We start from the raw sequence: 18,117 nt of genomic DNA, 5'->3' as shown, positions 1-18,117 counted from the left end.
CAAAGTGCTGACCACAGTTCAGTGGCCCTGGTTGGTATTGCAGGTATAGAATTCAGTGGGAGCTGCACCTGCAATACCAACCTGGGCCACAGTGGCACCAGAAATTAGCTATTCGGCAGACACCCATGATCATCTGTTGATCGGAGGATAGGTCACCAATTGCAAAAAGTGAGATAACCCCTTCAATGACATGACTGGCACAATAGGAACAGGTCATGCCATGTGACCCAGTGTCAGAACCAGGCCAGAAGTGCAGGTTCTAATACTGAGGTTCTGTGTAAGTATTTAGGCTCCTTGGAAACCCCCTTTAATATAGACTTGGCCTAGTGATAGCTATTAATGTGAAGCTTGTCTATTCTAGCCTCAGTGAGATTGTCTATCAGCTAGTTCATGCCCTATAGGTCCACATTTGAGCAACTGTTTAGTTGTATATAGAGGTATCATCTAATAAAACAGTCAGCCTTTGTAAAATCCATTCCATTGCGGACCCTGTGTTAGAGCATATACAGTATCATACTCCAAAGCGGCGCTCACAATTCTGCTGTTTATCGTTGGAAGCTGTCAATAAGATTGTTGATGCCACTTCTAACAGCTTAACGGAGTCCTATAATGCAGAGGGGACGGTTAGTTTTCCCTACATCAGAATCCGAGTCAACAAGGAATTTTGGGAGACTCCAGCTCTGAAGTTTTCAAAACTGCTAATGTAGCTCTGGGAGTATTTTACAGGCTCTGACTTAGGAACAGAACAGGATTAGTTATGAACAAAGTAACTGCACCAGCAGCATAGTGAATACAGTTCAAGAATCAGTACAAGATAAGTAAAGGGGTGTATGTTACACAGTAACTCCAAAAGCAGCATAGTGAGTGCAGCTCTGGAGTATAATACAGCCTCTAACTCAGGAACAGTACAGGATTAGTTAGGTGCACAGTAACTCCTCCAGCTGCATAGTGAATATGGGTCTAGAATCAGTACAAGGTAAGTAAAGGGATGTAAGGTACACTGTAACTCCAAAAGCAGCATAGTGAGTGCAGCTCTGGAGTATAATACAGCCTTTAGTTCAGGAACAGTGCAGGATTAGTTATGTGCACAGCGACTCCATTAGCAGCATAGTGAATGTTACAGGATGTAACTCAAGATCACTACAGGATAAGTAATGTATGTACACAGTGACTCCCCCAGCAGAATAGTGAGTGCAGCTCTGCAGTATAATACAGGATGTAACTCAGGATCAGTACAGGATAAGTAATGTAATGTATGTACACAGTGACTCCACCAGCAGAATAGTGAGTGCAGCTCTGGAGTATAATACAGGATATAACTCAAAAGCAGTACAGGATAAGTAATGTATGTACACAGTGACTCCACCAGCAGAATAGTGAGTGCAGCTCTGGACTATAATATAGGATGTAACTCAGGATAAGTACAGGATACGTAATGTATGTACACAGTGACTCCACCAGCAGAATAGTGAGTGCAGCTCTGGAGTATAATACAGTAGCAGTACAGGATAAGTAATGCGTGTACACAGTGACTCCACCAGCAGAATAGTGAGTGCAGCTCTGGAGTATAATACAGGATGTAACTCAGGATCAGTACAGGATAAGTAATGTATGTACACAGTGACCCCACCAGCAGAATAGTGAGTGCAGCTCTGGAGTATAATACAGGATGTAACCCAGGAGTAGTACAGGATAACTAATGTATGTACCTAGTGACTCCACTAGCAGAATAGTGAGTGCAGCTCTGGAGTATAATACAGGCTGTAACTCTGGATTAGTACAGGATAAGTAATATATGTGCACAGTGACTCCACCAACAGAATGGTGAGTGCAGCTCTGTGGTATATTACAGGCTGTAACTCAGGATCAGTACAGGATAAGTAATATATGTGCACTGTGATTCCAGAAGCAGAATAGTAAGTGCAGCTCTGGACTATAATATAGGATGTAACTCAGGATAAGTACAGGATACGTAATGTATGTACACAGTGACTCCACCAGCAGAATAGTGAGTGCAGCTCTGGAGTATAATACAGGAGCAGTACAGGATAAGTAATGTATGTACACAGTGACTCCACCAACAGAATAGTGAGTGCAGCTCTGGAGTATAATACAGGATGTAACTCAGGATCAGTACAGGATAAGTAATATATGTACACTGACTCCAGCAGCAGAATAGTGAGTACAGCTCTGGAGTATAATACAGGATATAACTCAGGATCAGCAGCAAATAAGTTATTTAATATATGTAAAAAGCCACTCTTCTAGATTAAATCTATATGTAAACACAAACGTGTATGGATTCTGTACTAGTACCGTAGTTAGGCAACGGTCATGCATTTGTCTTTTTATGTTAATCTGCTTGCGAGTCCCGTCGATACATGAAGTGAGGCTGTAAAGACGCATTTCGTGTGTAATTAAATAGAAGGTGTTTGTTAAACGTTGGTTACAGGCAGAGTCTAGATATGAAGCTCGACAGTCCAGATTCACAGAAACGCAGACCACATTTCATGTCTGTAAGTAGTGGCGGGGATATCGTACCGCACTGGCCTTTTAAAATGTCACTAACAGATAGGTGGGAGAGTGGGTTATTTTTACCCTGCATTTCATAATTTTATGAGCTATATTGAATTTCCTGAAAAATAAAAAGTATTTGGTACATTTTTTTTAAAACTTCCACTTCTATTCGTGCCCGGGAAATCCTATTGACAAGCAATATGGCTTCTATCAGTTGTCATCCAACTTTTCTAAACGCTTGGTTTTGTTGATACAGCCAAAAAAAAATTGCCCACCCCATACCTTTCCATTACTAGGTAAAATCTGCCATTCAGGTGTCTGGGAAAGCTGGGTTGCCATCTGTGTCGGAGGTGGAATGGAAGCCATTCTTTTAAACTAAAATGCATCTAGTTTTAGCCAAAGATATTGTTTTATGAAGAGATATCCGACCATTGTAGTCCTGCAGCTTTTACTGCTCACAGCACATGGCCGGCTGTCAAGCTTATCAACTGTTTTCTGTAACAATTAGCAGAATTGCGAATGCAGCTCTGCAGTACACTTAATGGCTAGTTTATTAGAAACGCCCATCTAGTAGCACATCAGACCTCTTTTGGCCTTCAGAACCGCAATAATTGGTCATTCCGTCCATCCACAGATATAAGCGGGCCCAGCATGTGCCAAGAAGACCTTACCATTACTCTGCCAGCCTGAACTGGTGACAACTGACAGGAAGGGTTGCAGCACAGCGAAGCGGAAATCTGGATTCATCTGACTAGCAGATATTTTTCCACTGCTCATTGATCCAATTTTTTTGCTGCTTTGACCAATGGAGTATCGCCTTTCTGTTTCTCTTAAGACGGGCGCCAAAATCGTGTAAAAATCGTGTAAAATTCGTCCGTTGCGAGACGCACAAATATGAACCCCATTCTTTTGCATGGGGTCATACACATGAGCGATGTTTCCCTGCATGGCGATACGATGCGGGAAATAAAACGCTGCATGTTCCATCTTGTGCGCGCCCTCGCGTCGCAGAGTCCATTGTTTTCAATGGGGCTGGTAGCATCATCACACCATCCGCAAAGTGCATGCAATGCAAGATGCCCCATTAAAACAATGGGAGAAACTCCACGAACCTCCGCCATGGCCGAATCTGTTCTTTATCACCAATGCCAATATTGGATCATTAAATTGTAACGCCTGATGAAGGGATTTGCCAAGCATTATCTGCCCAATGTGGTGGCTTTACTCCCATTGAAATCATTGGGAGCGCTGCGCTGCTACTCCACTTCCTGCCTCTCTGCTGGCCAGAACCTCACATCCAGAACTGCCAGGAGAGGAACAGGAAGTGACGTAGCAGCGCAGCACTCCCATTGATTTCACCGATGGTGGTCATTTTCACCGACGACCTATTTACAGTGGTTGTACAGTTTAGAAAGCTTATTTCTAAATAGGGAACTCTGAGTTGATAGAGGGGGTCCTCTGTTTAGGATCCTTATCTCTTAGGGGTCACAGTTCAAAACAGCTACCAAGAGTGTCCCTCGCTGTGGAGGACTTCTCCTGCCTCATATTACACATAGACAACCCATTGACTCGAATGGACACTGTGTAATGCCTAATTTCCCCTCTGGTGGCGCTGCAAGGAAATTGAACACTTTACTGCCAGGTTTCCCCACAATTTATAGCGGAGGGTCCTAGTGAGAAGACACTTAGAAGATCCCTTGACAAGAAGTAGATCACAAACAAGTAGGGATTATCCTAAATGGAGAAGCTTTTTAATGCCCTTTAAATGCCCATGTGTAGGCATGCTTCTACTTATGGACACAGATGTACACTATCCTACCAAATGAATTTGGACACCGAGCAAGAATAGTTATGATTTGTGGATAGGGTAGAACTTTAAATTCTGGGATACCCCTTTAAGCCTCGTCTTTGGGAACACCACACATGGCTCAAAACCCCCATTTTGGGTGGGATTTGCATAAATCCCATCCGCGCAGAGTGTTAAGGCAGCAGAAATGTACTCCTAAGCTCTCGTTCACGACTTAAAGGTTGCGAGTTCAATCCCCGCGTGGTTCAGGTAGCCAGCTCAAGGTTGACTCGACCTTCCATCCTTTTGAGGTCGGTTATATGAGTACCCAGCTTGGTGGGGGATAATAAATAAAAAGCGCTGTGGAATAAGTTGGCGCTATACAAATAACAAGATTGATTTATTTTGTGGTACAGTTATAGGATTGTCCCACCAAAATAGGGACTGTTAACACGTATGTAATAGGGTACTTGAAAATGGGTTTTCTAAATCAAACGTGGTCCAAGCAGACCATTTAGGCCCAAAACCGTTTTAATAATGCACTACCAGTTTCTATCAAACGAGGCGCACTCCTGAGCGATTCTGACGATATGTCCCTTTCTGATCTTTTTTTTAGGGCCTTTTTTCTCTTCTAGTAGGTCACCTTTAAGTGACGCCAAAGTGAAAATAGGTTAGGTTGCCATGGTCTACAAGATGTTTTAGTCCCAGTACCAGTGCGCCAGTTTTCCGTACCCTCTCCCAGTGGGTGAAGGATCTGTTTCTCGGTCCTGTCAGTAGTTATTGAAACCGTATGAATGCGTCTGATTGATTGGATATCTCAGGTAAAGAACAAGCTGCCATTTTAAATCGGCTGATTTACTGTCAACAAGTTATGTTTTTTCCACTTATGGTTTTCGTGGTTTCATAAAACAAATATGGACTGGGAGATTTGTCTTCTACTGGGAAATGTGCCCACTGGAAAGAAGAACTGCCTTCCAGGAGAATATCTACTGACAAGGCCTCTATTAAGGGTAATATTATGGGCCGGCGGGATATTAACCGGTTGAGTACCTGCGTGACGTCCGGTCACGTTACTCAGGCCGGTGGTCTGGTGACCCTCGTTTTCCGCCCTGAATGTGATCAGTGTATTACCTGTTTCCTAAACAGTATGTCAGGAATGTCGTACGCTGCTGCAGTCCGATCGTAAGCGGGGCTCCGAAAAACAAGAACTACAAATGTATCCTGTTGTTTTCCCTTGGACAATAGTCCTGCACTTTTTTACTAACTTTTGACATTTCATATAGACATGTGAAAAGTTTTGACCAGTGGGGTCCCGTTGCGAGACCCCCGCTCATCACTAGAACCATGCTGCGGTACAAATCAGAATTATTGATAGCATGTGCTTCGCTTGAATCACGCTATATACTTCAGTCCTATATAAACCGATATCTAGATTTTTGTTGCTTTTCTGCTATCAGGAAGAATTGCATGGAGGGAACTCAAATGACAGTTACAGAGCGCTGAGCTGTCGGGGCACGTGACCAAGGGTAACGAGCGGAATTGTGAGTTCTGATATAGACTTGATCCCACCAAAAGACAGTATTTCCCCCTAAAAGATGTTATCCCCCTATTCCCAGGATCTGAGCTCTACCCCACAAGAATGGGGCCTCTGAATGAATGGTCGCACATTTCTTCGACTATCTCTGGCAGTCCCATTGAAATGAGTAGAGCGGTAGTGTACTAGAGGAACCACTGTCCCATTCAATAACTCTTATCAGTGAGGGTCCCAGTTGTTACACCCACAGAATGGGTAGAGGATAACTTATTTCGTGGGGCAACTTTTCTTAAAGGGGTTGTCCCGCGCCGAAACGGATTTTTTTTTTTTCAATAGCCCCCCCATTCGGCGCGAGACAAACCCGATGCAGGGGTTTAAAAAAAACCCAAAACAACGGATAGTACTTACCCGAATCCCCGCGCTCCGGTGACTTCTTACTTACCTTGCGAAGATGGCCGCCGGGATCTTCACCCTCGGTGGACCGCAGGTCTTCTGTGCGGTCCATTGCCGATTCCAGCCTCCTGATTGGCTGGAATCGGCACACGTGACGGGGCGGAGCTACGAGGAGCAGCTCTCTGGCACGAGTGGCCCCATTCAGAAGGGAGAAGACCGGACTGCGCAAGCGCGTCTAATCGGGCAATTAGACGCTGAAAATTAGACGGCACCATGGAGACGGGGACGCTAGCAACGGAGCAGGTAAGTGAATAACTTCTGTATGGCTCATAATTAATGCACAATGTACATTACAAAGTGCATTCATATGGCCATACAGAAGTGTATAACCCCACTTTGTTTCGCGGGACAACCCCTTTAAATTTTCCTAAAAGTCTGGCGCTTGGAAACCCGGGACCTGAGCGGTATTATGTGGACTCTCTTCTCGTCTTTGTCCCATGTCAGGGATATTTGTCCGATTGGGCTTGGATATAAGCACTATTTATGTGGGCGTTGTACGGTGTATTGTTAGGGCACAGTTTGGCATTTTATTTAGGGACTATTTAGCACTTACGGTGGCATTATTTGTGTAGTGTATGGTGCTATTATATGGACGCTGTCCATAGGCCTCAACAGGGCCTGATCTGGCCCTTACGGACAACTAGCACAGAATTTTTACCTTCCGTATATTAGAAATCTTTTTCTTTGTCCGTTTCTTATGGCTTAGTGATATTACAAGATTTATGTAAATCGTGGACAAAGCCTTGAAAGTGGCTCAAAACAAGCGCTTCCCAGCTTCCCTTTAAAGTAACCTCCGTGTCATCTATTTTTGCGGCCCGACGCCATAGAAAGCTAAAAATAACCCCTTTCTTTCTATTTTTGTGTATGTGACAATTACATAGGGATGACATTTGGCACTAATTGGGTGGTTTTAATTGTAGATGAGGTCAGTGGAGTCGACTGGACATGTTTTTGTGTGAAGTAACTCGAAGCACTGAGGGATCTATAAAATGTCACAGGCCTCTCGCCTCTCTGCGCTAACTAAACAAGATTTTTCTATGTATTCTTGGCCAAGAAACGGAGATGTTTTAATCTGGGTATGATGAGTCACCACTTAATTTGTTTAACCACTGGGTTACTTTTGCTATAACTGAACAAAATATCCCACATCTATCTATTGGTTATAACATATATACTGCGTTCTAACATATAGACTGTGTTTACGATGTCATAATATAGAGTGCGGATGTCAATCCAATACTGTATGCGGTTTATTGTTAAAGTGGCCATGTCGCTTCGATACATTACATGGTACGTGTGGAGAATGGTGATGTCACTCCATTGATTGTGATGTGTCAGCAGTGATGTAACTCCTTAACACTCTGATTTGTCAGAAGAGCAGTGATGTCATTCCAATACACTGAGAGGTCTGAGAGCGGTGATGTCATTCAAATACACTGTGATATGTCTGGAGAGCGGTGATGTTACTCCAATACATTGTGATAAGTCAAGAGCGTAGTGGTGTCACTTTAATACACTGTGATATATCAGGAGACCAGTGATATCACTCCAATACACTGTGATACGTCTGAAGAGTAATGATGTCACTCCAATACACTGTGATATGTCTGAAGAGTAATGATGTCACTCCAATACACTGTGATACGTCTGAAGAGTAATGATGTCACTCCAATACACTGTGATATGTCTGGAAAGCGGTGATGTCACTCCATTACACTGCGATATGTCTGGAAAGCGGTGATGTCATGCCATTACACTGCGATATGTCAGGAGAGAGGTGATGTCACTCCATTACACTGCGATATGTCAGGAGAGCGGTGATGTCACTTTAATACACTGTGATATGTCAGGAGACCGGTGATATCAGTCCAGTACACTGTGATACATCTGAAGAGTAATGATGTCACTCCATTACACTGTGATATGTCAGGAAAGTGGTGATGTCACTCCATTACACTGCGATATGTCAGGAGAGCGGTGATGTCACTCCATTACACTGCGATATGTCAGGAGAGCGGTGATGTCACTTTAATACACTGTGATATGTCAGGAGACCAGTGATATCAGTCCAGTACACTGTGATACATCTGAAGAGTAATGATGTCACTCCATTACACTGTGATATGTCAGGAAAGTGGTGATGTCACTCCATTACACTGCGATATGTCAGGAGAGCGGTGATGTCACTTTAATACACTGTGATATGTCAGGAGACCAGTGATATCAGTCCAGTACACTGTGATACATCTGAAGAGTAATGATGTCACTCCATTACACTGTGATATGTCCGGAAAGCGATGATGTCACTCCATTACACTTTGATATGTCAGGAAAGCGGTGATGTCACTCATTACACTGTGATATGTCAGGAAAGCAGTGATGTCACTACATTACACTGTGATATGTCAGGAGAGCAATGATGTCACTCCATTACACTGTGATATGTCAGGAGAGCGGTGATGCCACTCCATTACACTGTGATATGTCAGGAAAGCGGTGATGCCACTCCATTACACTGTGATATGTCAGGAAAGCGGTGATGTCACTCCATTACACTGACATGTCAGGAAAGCGGTGATGTCACTCCATTACACTGTGATATGTCAGGAAAGTGGTGATGTCACTTCATTACACTGTGATATGTCAGGAAAGTGGTGATGTCACTTCATTACACTGTGATATGTCAGGAAAGTGGTGATGTCACTTCATTACACTGTGATATGTCAGGAGAGCAGTGATGTCACTCCATTTCACTGTGATATACCAGAGTAGTGATGTCACTCCATTACACTGTGATATGTCAGGAGAGCAGTGATGTCACTCCATTACACTGTGATGTCAGGAGAGCAGTGATGTCACTCCATTTCACTGTGATATACCAGAGTAGTGATGCCATGAAGATCGCTCAGTGAATGATTTTTAGGTTTGCAGAAACTGAACAAAGAATGAATTATCGTTCAGATTTCCACCACCCAGTGAGAATCTGAAGGATTACCGTTCAGTGTAGGGCTCATAATAGGGCCACCATGCTGCTGCGGTCTACCGTACTCGAGTTACTAATGATGGTTTAAGTAGGGATTGGTAGAACTGCTGCATGGCTGTTGATTGGACCTCAAAATGCCCAAATCATGGGCATCTGAAATGGGTCCAGTGGCCCTAGCTGCGGTAATATATAACTATACGTATCTTGTCGCTCTTGTCACATTTTCTTACAATGTCCCTTCATTTTTTTTTTTTTCTCTTCTCAAAAAGGAAAGGTGGGGCTCAGTGTTAACCAAACCTGCACCTTCAGCTTTAACACTCGGCCTGCTGAGCTATAAAGCAAAGATTTACATTAGTCAGGTCTTTTCCTGGAATACTGTGAAATATGACACATACAAGTTGTTAACCAAAATGTGCATTCACTTCAGCTTTGTGCACAGTCATCACATTTACATTAGCCAAACTCCCCCCACTCAGCTTTCCTAGACCCCTAAACAGCAGACTTGCTTCAATAATCTGCGTGGTGGAAACAAGAGTTATATAAAGGTATAGCAAGACCAGATTTCCGTTTAGGGGTCTGGGAAAGTTAGGTGACCACCCTTTGGGAACCTTTAAAGTCCATTCTTTTTTCTGCCACCCAGCTTTTCTTTATATTACATTATGCCTAATTTTTTGGGGGGAGTTTCCTGGGAAATACCCTATGTGCGGTACGGATTGTAGCGCCGCACGCTATGCCCAGCACTTCACAGTTTCCTTAGATGTCTGCTTGAAATATACAAGACTTGAAGTTTTAATTTGATGCGTCTACTTAGTAGAAATCCGAACTTTGCATTGCAAACCACAAATAAATACCCATCGACTGCCAGTTTTTGGGATCTGGGTAACTTGAAAATATTCGTATTTAACGTGGGCATATCGAAAAGTACATGTAAAGTAAAACCGGTGCTTTTTTTTTTAATATCGCGTACTGCCTTTTAATCCAGCAAGTCTGATAATCCGACACTGGATAGACCTGCAATATAATATGGTATTTATATATACTTTTATATGGCTATCCAGTAACCCAGAATATTTGCTATTAGACCCAATGAATATGTAGGATATAAACTACACAGAACAGGCCTATAAAAAAAAATAAAAATGTCCCTATGGCCCATATAAACCAAGCAAAAATGTATATATACAGTCTGGTTGCTATGGGCAACGTCCATATTAATAGGCTTAGTTGGACAAATATGTCCCACTTCAGATTTCTACTACACCCCAGAGGGTAAGTGGAGGAAATATTGTGGGTCCATCAGTCGTATGGAGGGCTGACATGACTGGAGGGGAGGAGGGGGTCTCTTCACAAAGGGGCCGCACTCGGACACTTGCCGTCCCATTTGCAGCAGTTAATTAATATGCAAAAAAAAAAAAATTGGAGCCGCTGATACAAATTGCAGCCCGTTGCCTAACAAAGCCGAGGCATGTGTGAGCTTTTGATGGCCAAGTTTATGGCGCTTGCCGGAGAGGTTAGTGCGAGGAGAGCAGGGACTTTGTGAATGCTGATCCCCAGTCACTCTGGGCCTCTCGCCATTCGCTTGCTGTCTCATTTGCATTCTGAATGACATTAAAAAGGAGGCATAGCTAGGTGATTGGATCTGGCCGGGGTCTCTTGTGACCACACGTGGAGTGGGGACCTACAGCGGTGCTGGCTGGCATAGGCACTGGGATTCCGTATGCCAGATGAGAATTACAGTGTACGAGTTACATATCCTATAATGCATCACATTTGGCAGTTCCCGACGCGGAGAGCGCACGTTCTCATGTAACATGAATATTCCTATGAGCAAGAAAAGCTTTTAAGTATTTTTGGCCTTTTTTTTTTTTGCTTATAAAATGTACAGATGTAGCAGAGCTAAGCCTGTTATGTCAGGTCGTTAACACCTCCGTGATCCCCTTGGTCCTCCCCAGTCAGCGGGGATGACCAACAATATACTTATTTTACTTATTTTTTATTTGCATGTGCTGGAAAATGCCGTACCTTCCTTATATTTTAGAAGGAATTCCCAATAACAGATTTTTACTTGCCAACTTTCTGGAAAAAGGGGAGATATCTGGGAAGAGAAGACAAATCTACCGGGTGGCGAGTTTTTAAAAGGAATCTGTCGCCATGTTTTTGCAGCCCTCACTGAGGGCACCACAAGGTAGTGACAGTCACACTGATTACAGGGATATGTCTGCTGTATGTATCTGTGCAGTAGTTTGGGAGAAACTTGCATTTTATTAGCAGCAGGCAGAAACAGAACTAGTCCTGCTTATTTATGAGCTGCAGCCTAGCCACACCCACCCCGCCCTCCAGCCAATGATTGGCTACTAGGCAGGCAGCCTATGAATATCCAGGACTACCTTAAGTAGTCCTCTATGCATGTGCTACTACTGATAAAATGTAATTTCTCCAAAACTACTGCACAGATCCACTCAGCGGACACATCCTTGTAATCAGTGTGACTGTCTTTATCTTATGCTGTCAGAGAAAGGTGCGTAAAGAGGGTGGCAGAGTCTCTCTCTTTAAAATATATTCACCGCTTCCCGTTTTTGCAGTCTTCTTCACTGCCGGATAAGGATATTGTCTGTGGTGGCGCCATTCAGAAAGAATCCAGGAATAGGGCGAGCATCTGTGCGTCTGGTCTTGGGGTCTGTATAGATGGTGGTGGGGGTCTGGTCTGAGATCTGTATGCATGGAAGGTCTGGTATGGGATCTGCAGAAAGGAGATGTTTGGTCCAGAGGTCTGTGCAAAAGAGGGTCTATGGAAGAAATTTATCAAGTATTACCTTTGATAAATTAGTTGCAACTTTCAGTAGGTCTAGAGATGGGGAGTGACGACTTATGTCACCCAGCTACTGGAGTGAGACTGCCACAATTTGCAATTCTTAACCCTTTAGTGACTAGGCATACAAGTTATTACTGTAGTTATTAAGGGGCCTTAGGCCAGGCCGCTGTAAAAAAAACAAACCACAGCAGGCTAGTCTAAGGCCAGCATGGGAGTCCTGTGTAGGCAAGATCCAACAGCCAGGAGTAGAGAGACTGTTTCCGACTGTTTAACCCCTTTACTTGTCGCAATCAATAGCAATCGCAGCATGTTAACAGGTGACAGGAGGAGGGGGCTAGTAAATAATTCTAGATCTGCCAGCCATGCCTGTCTATTCATCTATACCCGGTTTTTGGCAGGGTCTGATTGTTGACCTGTCTATAGTAAAGTACTGTACCTCTATAAAGTAGTGCAGTGTAGTATACCAGCGATTCAACGATTGCAACTTCACGACCCGTTGAAGGGGAAAAAATGTGTAAAACAAAAAGTTAAAGTTTGTAAAAAAAAAAAGTTGATGTTTTTTTTCCCCCTCTACAAACCCAGTTCTAAAAGGGAAAAAAATTACAATGACACATCGCCACCTTCGTAACTAGAAGAATATTGGGGGATATTTACTTAGCCTGGCATTACCAACGTCGGTCTTAGTATAATCTCCCCCGATGCCCACGCCTCTTCATGTATTATGTACGTCTCAGCACCCCTGTGCGTCCAAACCAATACTTTATACCAGTCTCTGGCATGAATTATACATAAACCTGTCAGTTTGTGGTGACCACCCCCCCTCCTCAAAGCCCTGTCTACGTTTTTTAAAAGTGTCGGGGCTGGTGCAAAAGGCAGAAACATTGCAAATTTTTGCGCAAGTGGGACTTGCACAAAGCGTTATGACTTTTTACACTAGAATTCTGGTGAAAAATCTTTTTTTTTAAAATGCCCCCCAATATTGTCTCTTCTCTCACATGATGAACAGCATAAGTAAAAAAAAGTCAATAAATGGAAAAAAAAAAAAAGAGCCAGAATTGCCATTTTTCATTCATCCGCCTCCTGAAAAAATGGAATAAGAAGCAATCAAAAAGTTGCAGTTCCCGCAAAACGGTACTGCTTGTCTCGCAATAAACAAATCCTCCCGCGGCACATTTGGTGAAAGAAAAAAAACAACTAATGGGTCATAGAAAGCAGATGCAAATACAATTTTTTTTTTTAAATTTTTTTATAAGAGAGGTATTTACCAGAGATGAGCGAGCATACTCGCTAAGGACAATTACTCGATCGAGCATTGTCCTTAGCGAGTACCTGCCCGCTCGGAAGAAAAGGTAACGTTTCATGTATACCGTACAGAGAACCCCATAAAAGAAAAAAAAACTATGTTCCTTCTCAAAAGTTGTCAGGTATGGCCTTGTGCAGTGCCGGAGGGGGTGGGACAGCAGAGACCCCCGCGGTCATGCTTGTATTCCTGTAAGACCCCGAGCCTCCCCGGCTCTGTCGCACTTACAAGTAAAGGTTAGCTCCACTATGGTTAATCCTCATCTTGGCACAACGCAACTATTTTCTGCCTTTCGCTGACTGTTTGTCCTGCTCTTCGCAGATTTTAACTTTGCCCTGTACCCACCATCTATGATCGCGACTGGAAGCGTGGGAGCCGCAATCTGTGGGCTGCAGTTGGACGACGCAGAAAGCGACCTCTCTGGCGATAGTCTGACGGAGCACTTGGCTAAGATCACCAACACAGATGTGGTGAGTATCCTCTTTGTATCCCCCCGTGATAATTGTGAGTGTTAACAGTATCCTTGGAAGAATGTTCTGGAATTCCCCTGAAGTTCTCGGCTTCCATCTTCTTCTCTCCGCAGCTGCTTTGAGGGATTGTTTTTGCCACTTTAAGTTTTTGATGAGTCTTAAGAGTTTTGTTTAGGTGCGGTATTTCTTACTGCTGAATCAATGCCCTTAAAAGAGCATTTGTCATTTGGCACGGAGCGAGCGGCTCCTAACCCAGCCTAGTGCAGACTGTCTGCTGTGCGAGTCAACGCTTAAAGGGGCCAAGTGAGAAGCTGCGTGCCGGAAACGGCGCACGTCACGTCCCCGGACGTAGATACTTGGAGTATCACACGTGGTTCCAAGACGCAACTGACGGGGGTATCGCCGTACACAGCGCAACCCACGCCTTGAAGATTGCGGAAGGGTCGCGGGGCGGACGGCTTCCATTGACTTCAACGGAAGCCGTCAGCACGGAAGCTGCGTGGAATCGCGGCAAGTGGTGATTTCTTTTCTGTGAGCGGAAAATCGTAATTGATTTCCGCTCGTGTGGAGGAAATTGCGTTTTTCCATAGCATGCAATGGATGCCCACTCCAGATTCCGCAATGCAAATCCGCCCGTGTGCAGCCGGCTATATATTATAATATATATAATATAATATATATAGTCATTGTTGCTCATTTTCCCTTAATTTTCAAGATGTCTGCTTGCTGTCTTTGAATGGTAACATTCTTGTTCACCCCCTTAGGCCGCCTGCAGACGAGCGGGTCGGATCCGGCAGCGAGAATGCTCGCTGCGGGACCCGACCCGAGCGCCTGCAGGGACGAGCGCGTACTCACCCGCGCCCGGCAGCCTCGGCTCTTTCATGTGCCGGCTGCCGCGCAGCCGGCGCATGCGCAGACCGGAGCCGGCGGCCGGGTGAGTGCGTGCCCCGCACAAAAATAGGACATGCCGCGGTTTGTTTGCCGCGTGAGATTTTGCGCGGCCAAACCGCGGCCGTCTGCATAGGAGTGCGTATTGTAATGCACTCCTATGCAAACTTTCAGTGGCGGAAATCCCGCGGGAAATCCCGCCGCGGGATTTCCGCCCGTGTGCAGGCGGCCTGAAGCTGAGAAAAACCCGCCCTGACGGAGCCCATCTGACTTGTTTATGGCTTGTTATGAGATTGGAAACTGTGAATGTGTATGTTCCCATTCACTAAAGCAAGCAGAGATCTTGAAAATAATGCGAAACTGAACCAGAAAGCAGGAGCCCTTCACGCTGGTGATCGCTAGATCGCCGTGAGAAAATCACTGCAGAATCGTGACTTTTTTTTCCCGCAAAAACATCACTGCCACTTGCGTTTTTCTCGCGCAATTTTTTCCACACGATTTTAAAAACACATCGCATGAAAATCGCAAGTCTTTGCGATGTTATAAAAAGGAGGGTCCATGGGGAAACATGGGAGATGAGAAAAAAAAAAGGAAAATGCAGTAAGATATGACATGGCGCGATTTCTTTTTCTCGCAACATCACGAGTGAAAACATCGCAAATGTGAAGGAAACCATTGAAAATCATCTGTTTCGTAATTCTGCGTTTTTTACTCACTCTCGCATCGCTCAAAAAAGTTTGAAGGCACCCTAAATGAAAGCTGATGTCATCAACGCCAGGGTGTATTTACTATGGAAGTGGCATCTATTGGGTGGCACAATTGTACCCCCTTCCGTAAGGGCTGAAGTAAACTTTCCTGGGGATTACAGGATAAGATTGCAGGTTAATTTAGGTTTTTAAAGAGGCAAAGTCGTATTTTTTTAGTGGGGTGGGGGGGGTCTGCTTCCATGCAGGAGAATGTTCTAGAAAAGCGGCACTGAATTCTGGAGTCCTATATTACGAGCCCAGCGTCCCCTCTCTCCCCGGCCGCCAGATCCGACCTTTGAACAGTAACCTCCCGCTTCCCACAATGCAGTTTGTTTACAGTCGTTCCTAATTTTAGATGACCTCTTCCCCCTTGGAATGGGCAAACAGTCTTTTTTAGAAGAAGTTCAAATAAATGGAATTGGGTCATTAACTTGTAGGACAAGTGTTTCCGGTCTCCCTATACTGTATATGGCACGGGGTGAGAGCGTACGCCCCAGGTGGTGTCCTCCTCCCACACGCTTTCAGGTTTCGTGTCTTGAACTTTACCCGCTATTCATTCTGCTACTTCTGTAGGGTTTTTATGAATCAGCTCACTTCTGGAAAGTTTTTTTGTTTTGTATCTGTAAAACTTTGTAGAGAAAGAAGAAAAGAAAAAAAAAAGCCTAGCGACCATCAAGACTGAATGATTCACTCAGGACATTCCCTGCAAATTAGTCTATATCCTGTCATCTGGGCCATAAAGTGAGATCAGATGCAAATGGAATATTTCTTCAATGGGTCTCTTATAGAGATGAGCGAGTATACTCACTAAGGGCAATTACTCGATCGAGTATTGTCCTTAGCGAGTACCTGCCCGCTCGGAAAAAAAGATTTGGCTACCGTCGTGGGTGAGCTGGTACTTGGTAAATTAAGGGACAGCCAAAATGGCAGCCGTTACAACTCCCACAAGGGGGGGGGGATTGGAAATTTTCTTCAACCGTTGAAGCATATCTTCCTAGTAATGCAGGTGATGGATGATTGCGCTTGACTGGTCTAGGAACAGTGGTGACAACTCTGGTGGTTGGAATGGCAGCCATATTGGTTGTCAACAAGTACTCTGAAGGGCCGGTGACTCGGGGATTGTTCCGATTGCTAGATTGGAGTCGGGAAGGATTGTTTTTCACTTAAATGAGGAAAATTGGCTTTTACTTCATTGTTTTTTGTTTTGCCTTTCTCTGGATCAACACAGGGGAGGGGAAAGGGGTGGATAATAGTATGAACAAGAGGGATGGATGTCTTTTTTCAGCCTAATATACTATGTTACTTATATATGGATTACAAAGGAAATTTAGAATAAGTCTAGACTTCTACATACTTAGTGGCTGGAGTCTGAACCACATGTGGATATTCTTGCCCCGGTGGCAGACAGCCTGCTTACTGTATCGTCTGCGATATCGCAGAGAAGTTACATTGTATTATATGGTTGTCTCATCCAACCAGCTGATGACAACAGGTCTGGCTGCTAAAATTTCTTGCACACAGCTGATACGGCAATGGCCATTGTAGTTCATGGTTTCCTCTAAAGTGGTAACCTTTGTTTGAGGCTGCTCTCTGCTGTGGCCAACAGAGGGTCCTTCCTTAACCTTTGACCTTATTGGACAATTCCTTTAAATTGAATGTGTCATTAGAAGATGACCTATTGAGAAACTACGTTTTTACTAGAGATGAGCGACCACGCTCGGATAAAGCAGTTACTCGAGCGAGCATCACTCTTCTCGAGTAACTGCTTACTGGTCCGAGCAGGCTCGGGGGAGCGGCGGTCAGTGAATCATCTCCTGTCTATTATGTCTATGGCCCATGAGGCAGCATATCTCTACAGTGCTGTTAACTGCAGTTCAAGTAAGATGACCGTCCCCATAGCTATATACAAACAATAGATAAAAAGAAATTTTCCACAAAGAATACTACTGATGACCTATCATCAGGATAGGTCATCAATAGTTGATCTGCCAAGGTCCATCGCTCGGAACCCCAACCGATCAGCTCAGTGGGTGCATGCTGTCAGTGCCGGAAAAAGAAAAAAAAGAAGTCAGAGCTGAAGCAATGGAAGTCTCTGCTCCGACCTCTGTATAGTGGCCGGCACTTGTAACTGCAGGCATGGCTCTTATTAAAATCAACATGAGCTGTGCCTGCAGTTACAACTGTCGGCCACTACACTGAGATCGGCGTGGAGACTCCCGCTCTGACCTGTATTTGCAGTGCTGACAGCATGCGGCCGCTCAGCTGATCACTCAGGGTCCCGAGCTGATCGGACCCCAGCCGATCAACTTTTGATGACCTACCCTAAGGATAGGTAATCAGAAGTATTCTCGCTGGAAACCCCCTTTAAAAAATATTCTAGTGTCAGAAAAAAAATATAGATTGGAATACTGAGTATGTTCCACAATCTAGTAAAAAAAAAAAAAAAAAAAGAAAATAGTTAACTTTCCCTTTAAGTCCAAAATAAACAGAGAGGAATGCATAAAATAAAACTCTCCGATTTATGTAGCAGAGTCATTTCCTGGAGACATTAGCGGTAAGTGGATTATCTGTACAGTGTGGCAGAGGCACATATGAAGAGATCCACAGGAGAAATCCAAGAAATAAAAG

The 18,117-nt window shown here is 44.2% G+C and overlaps 1 protein-coding gene and 1 long non-coding RNA gene across 2 annotated transcripts in view; one reads left to right on the top strand and one right to left on the bottom strand.

Moving 5' to 3' along the window:
* Nucleotides 1–18,117, bottom strand: part of LOC136611213 (uncharacterized) — a 141,741-nt gene that overhangs the window by 78,163 nt on the left and 45,461 nt on the right. The window lies entirely within an intron of this gene.
* Nucleotides 1–18,117, top strand: part of CCND2 (cyclin D2) — a 54,216-nt gene that overhangs the window by 12,898 nt on the left and 23,201 nt on the right. Inside the window, exon 4 of the mRNA XM_066590540.1 lies at nucleotides 13,707–13,855. Within this exon, the coding sequence (XP_066446637.1) occupies nucleotides 13,707–13,855 (149 nt within the window). The remainder of the gene's footprint in view (nucleotides 1–13,706; nucleotides 13,856–18,117) is intronic.

This window comes from Eleutherodactylus coqui, chromosome 2 (assembly GCF_035609145.1).
Source record: "Eleutherodactylus coqui strain aEleCoq1 chromosome 2, aEleCoq1.hap1, whole genome shotgun sequence".
In the NCBI taxonomy this organism is placed as follows: Eukaryota; Metazoa; Chordata; class Amphibia; order Anura; family Eleutherodactylidae; genus Eleutherodactylus; species Eleutherodactylus coqui.
This window is presented reverse-complemented; position numbering and strand designations above follow the sequence as displayed.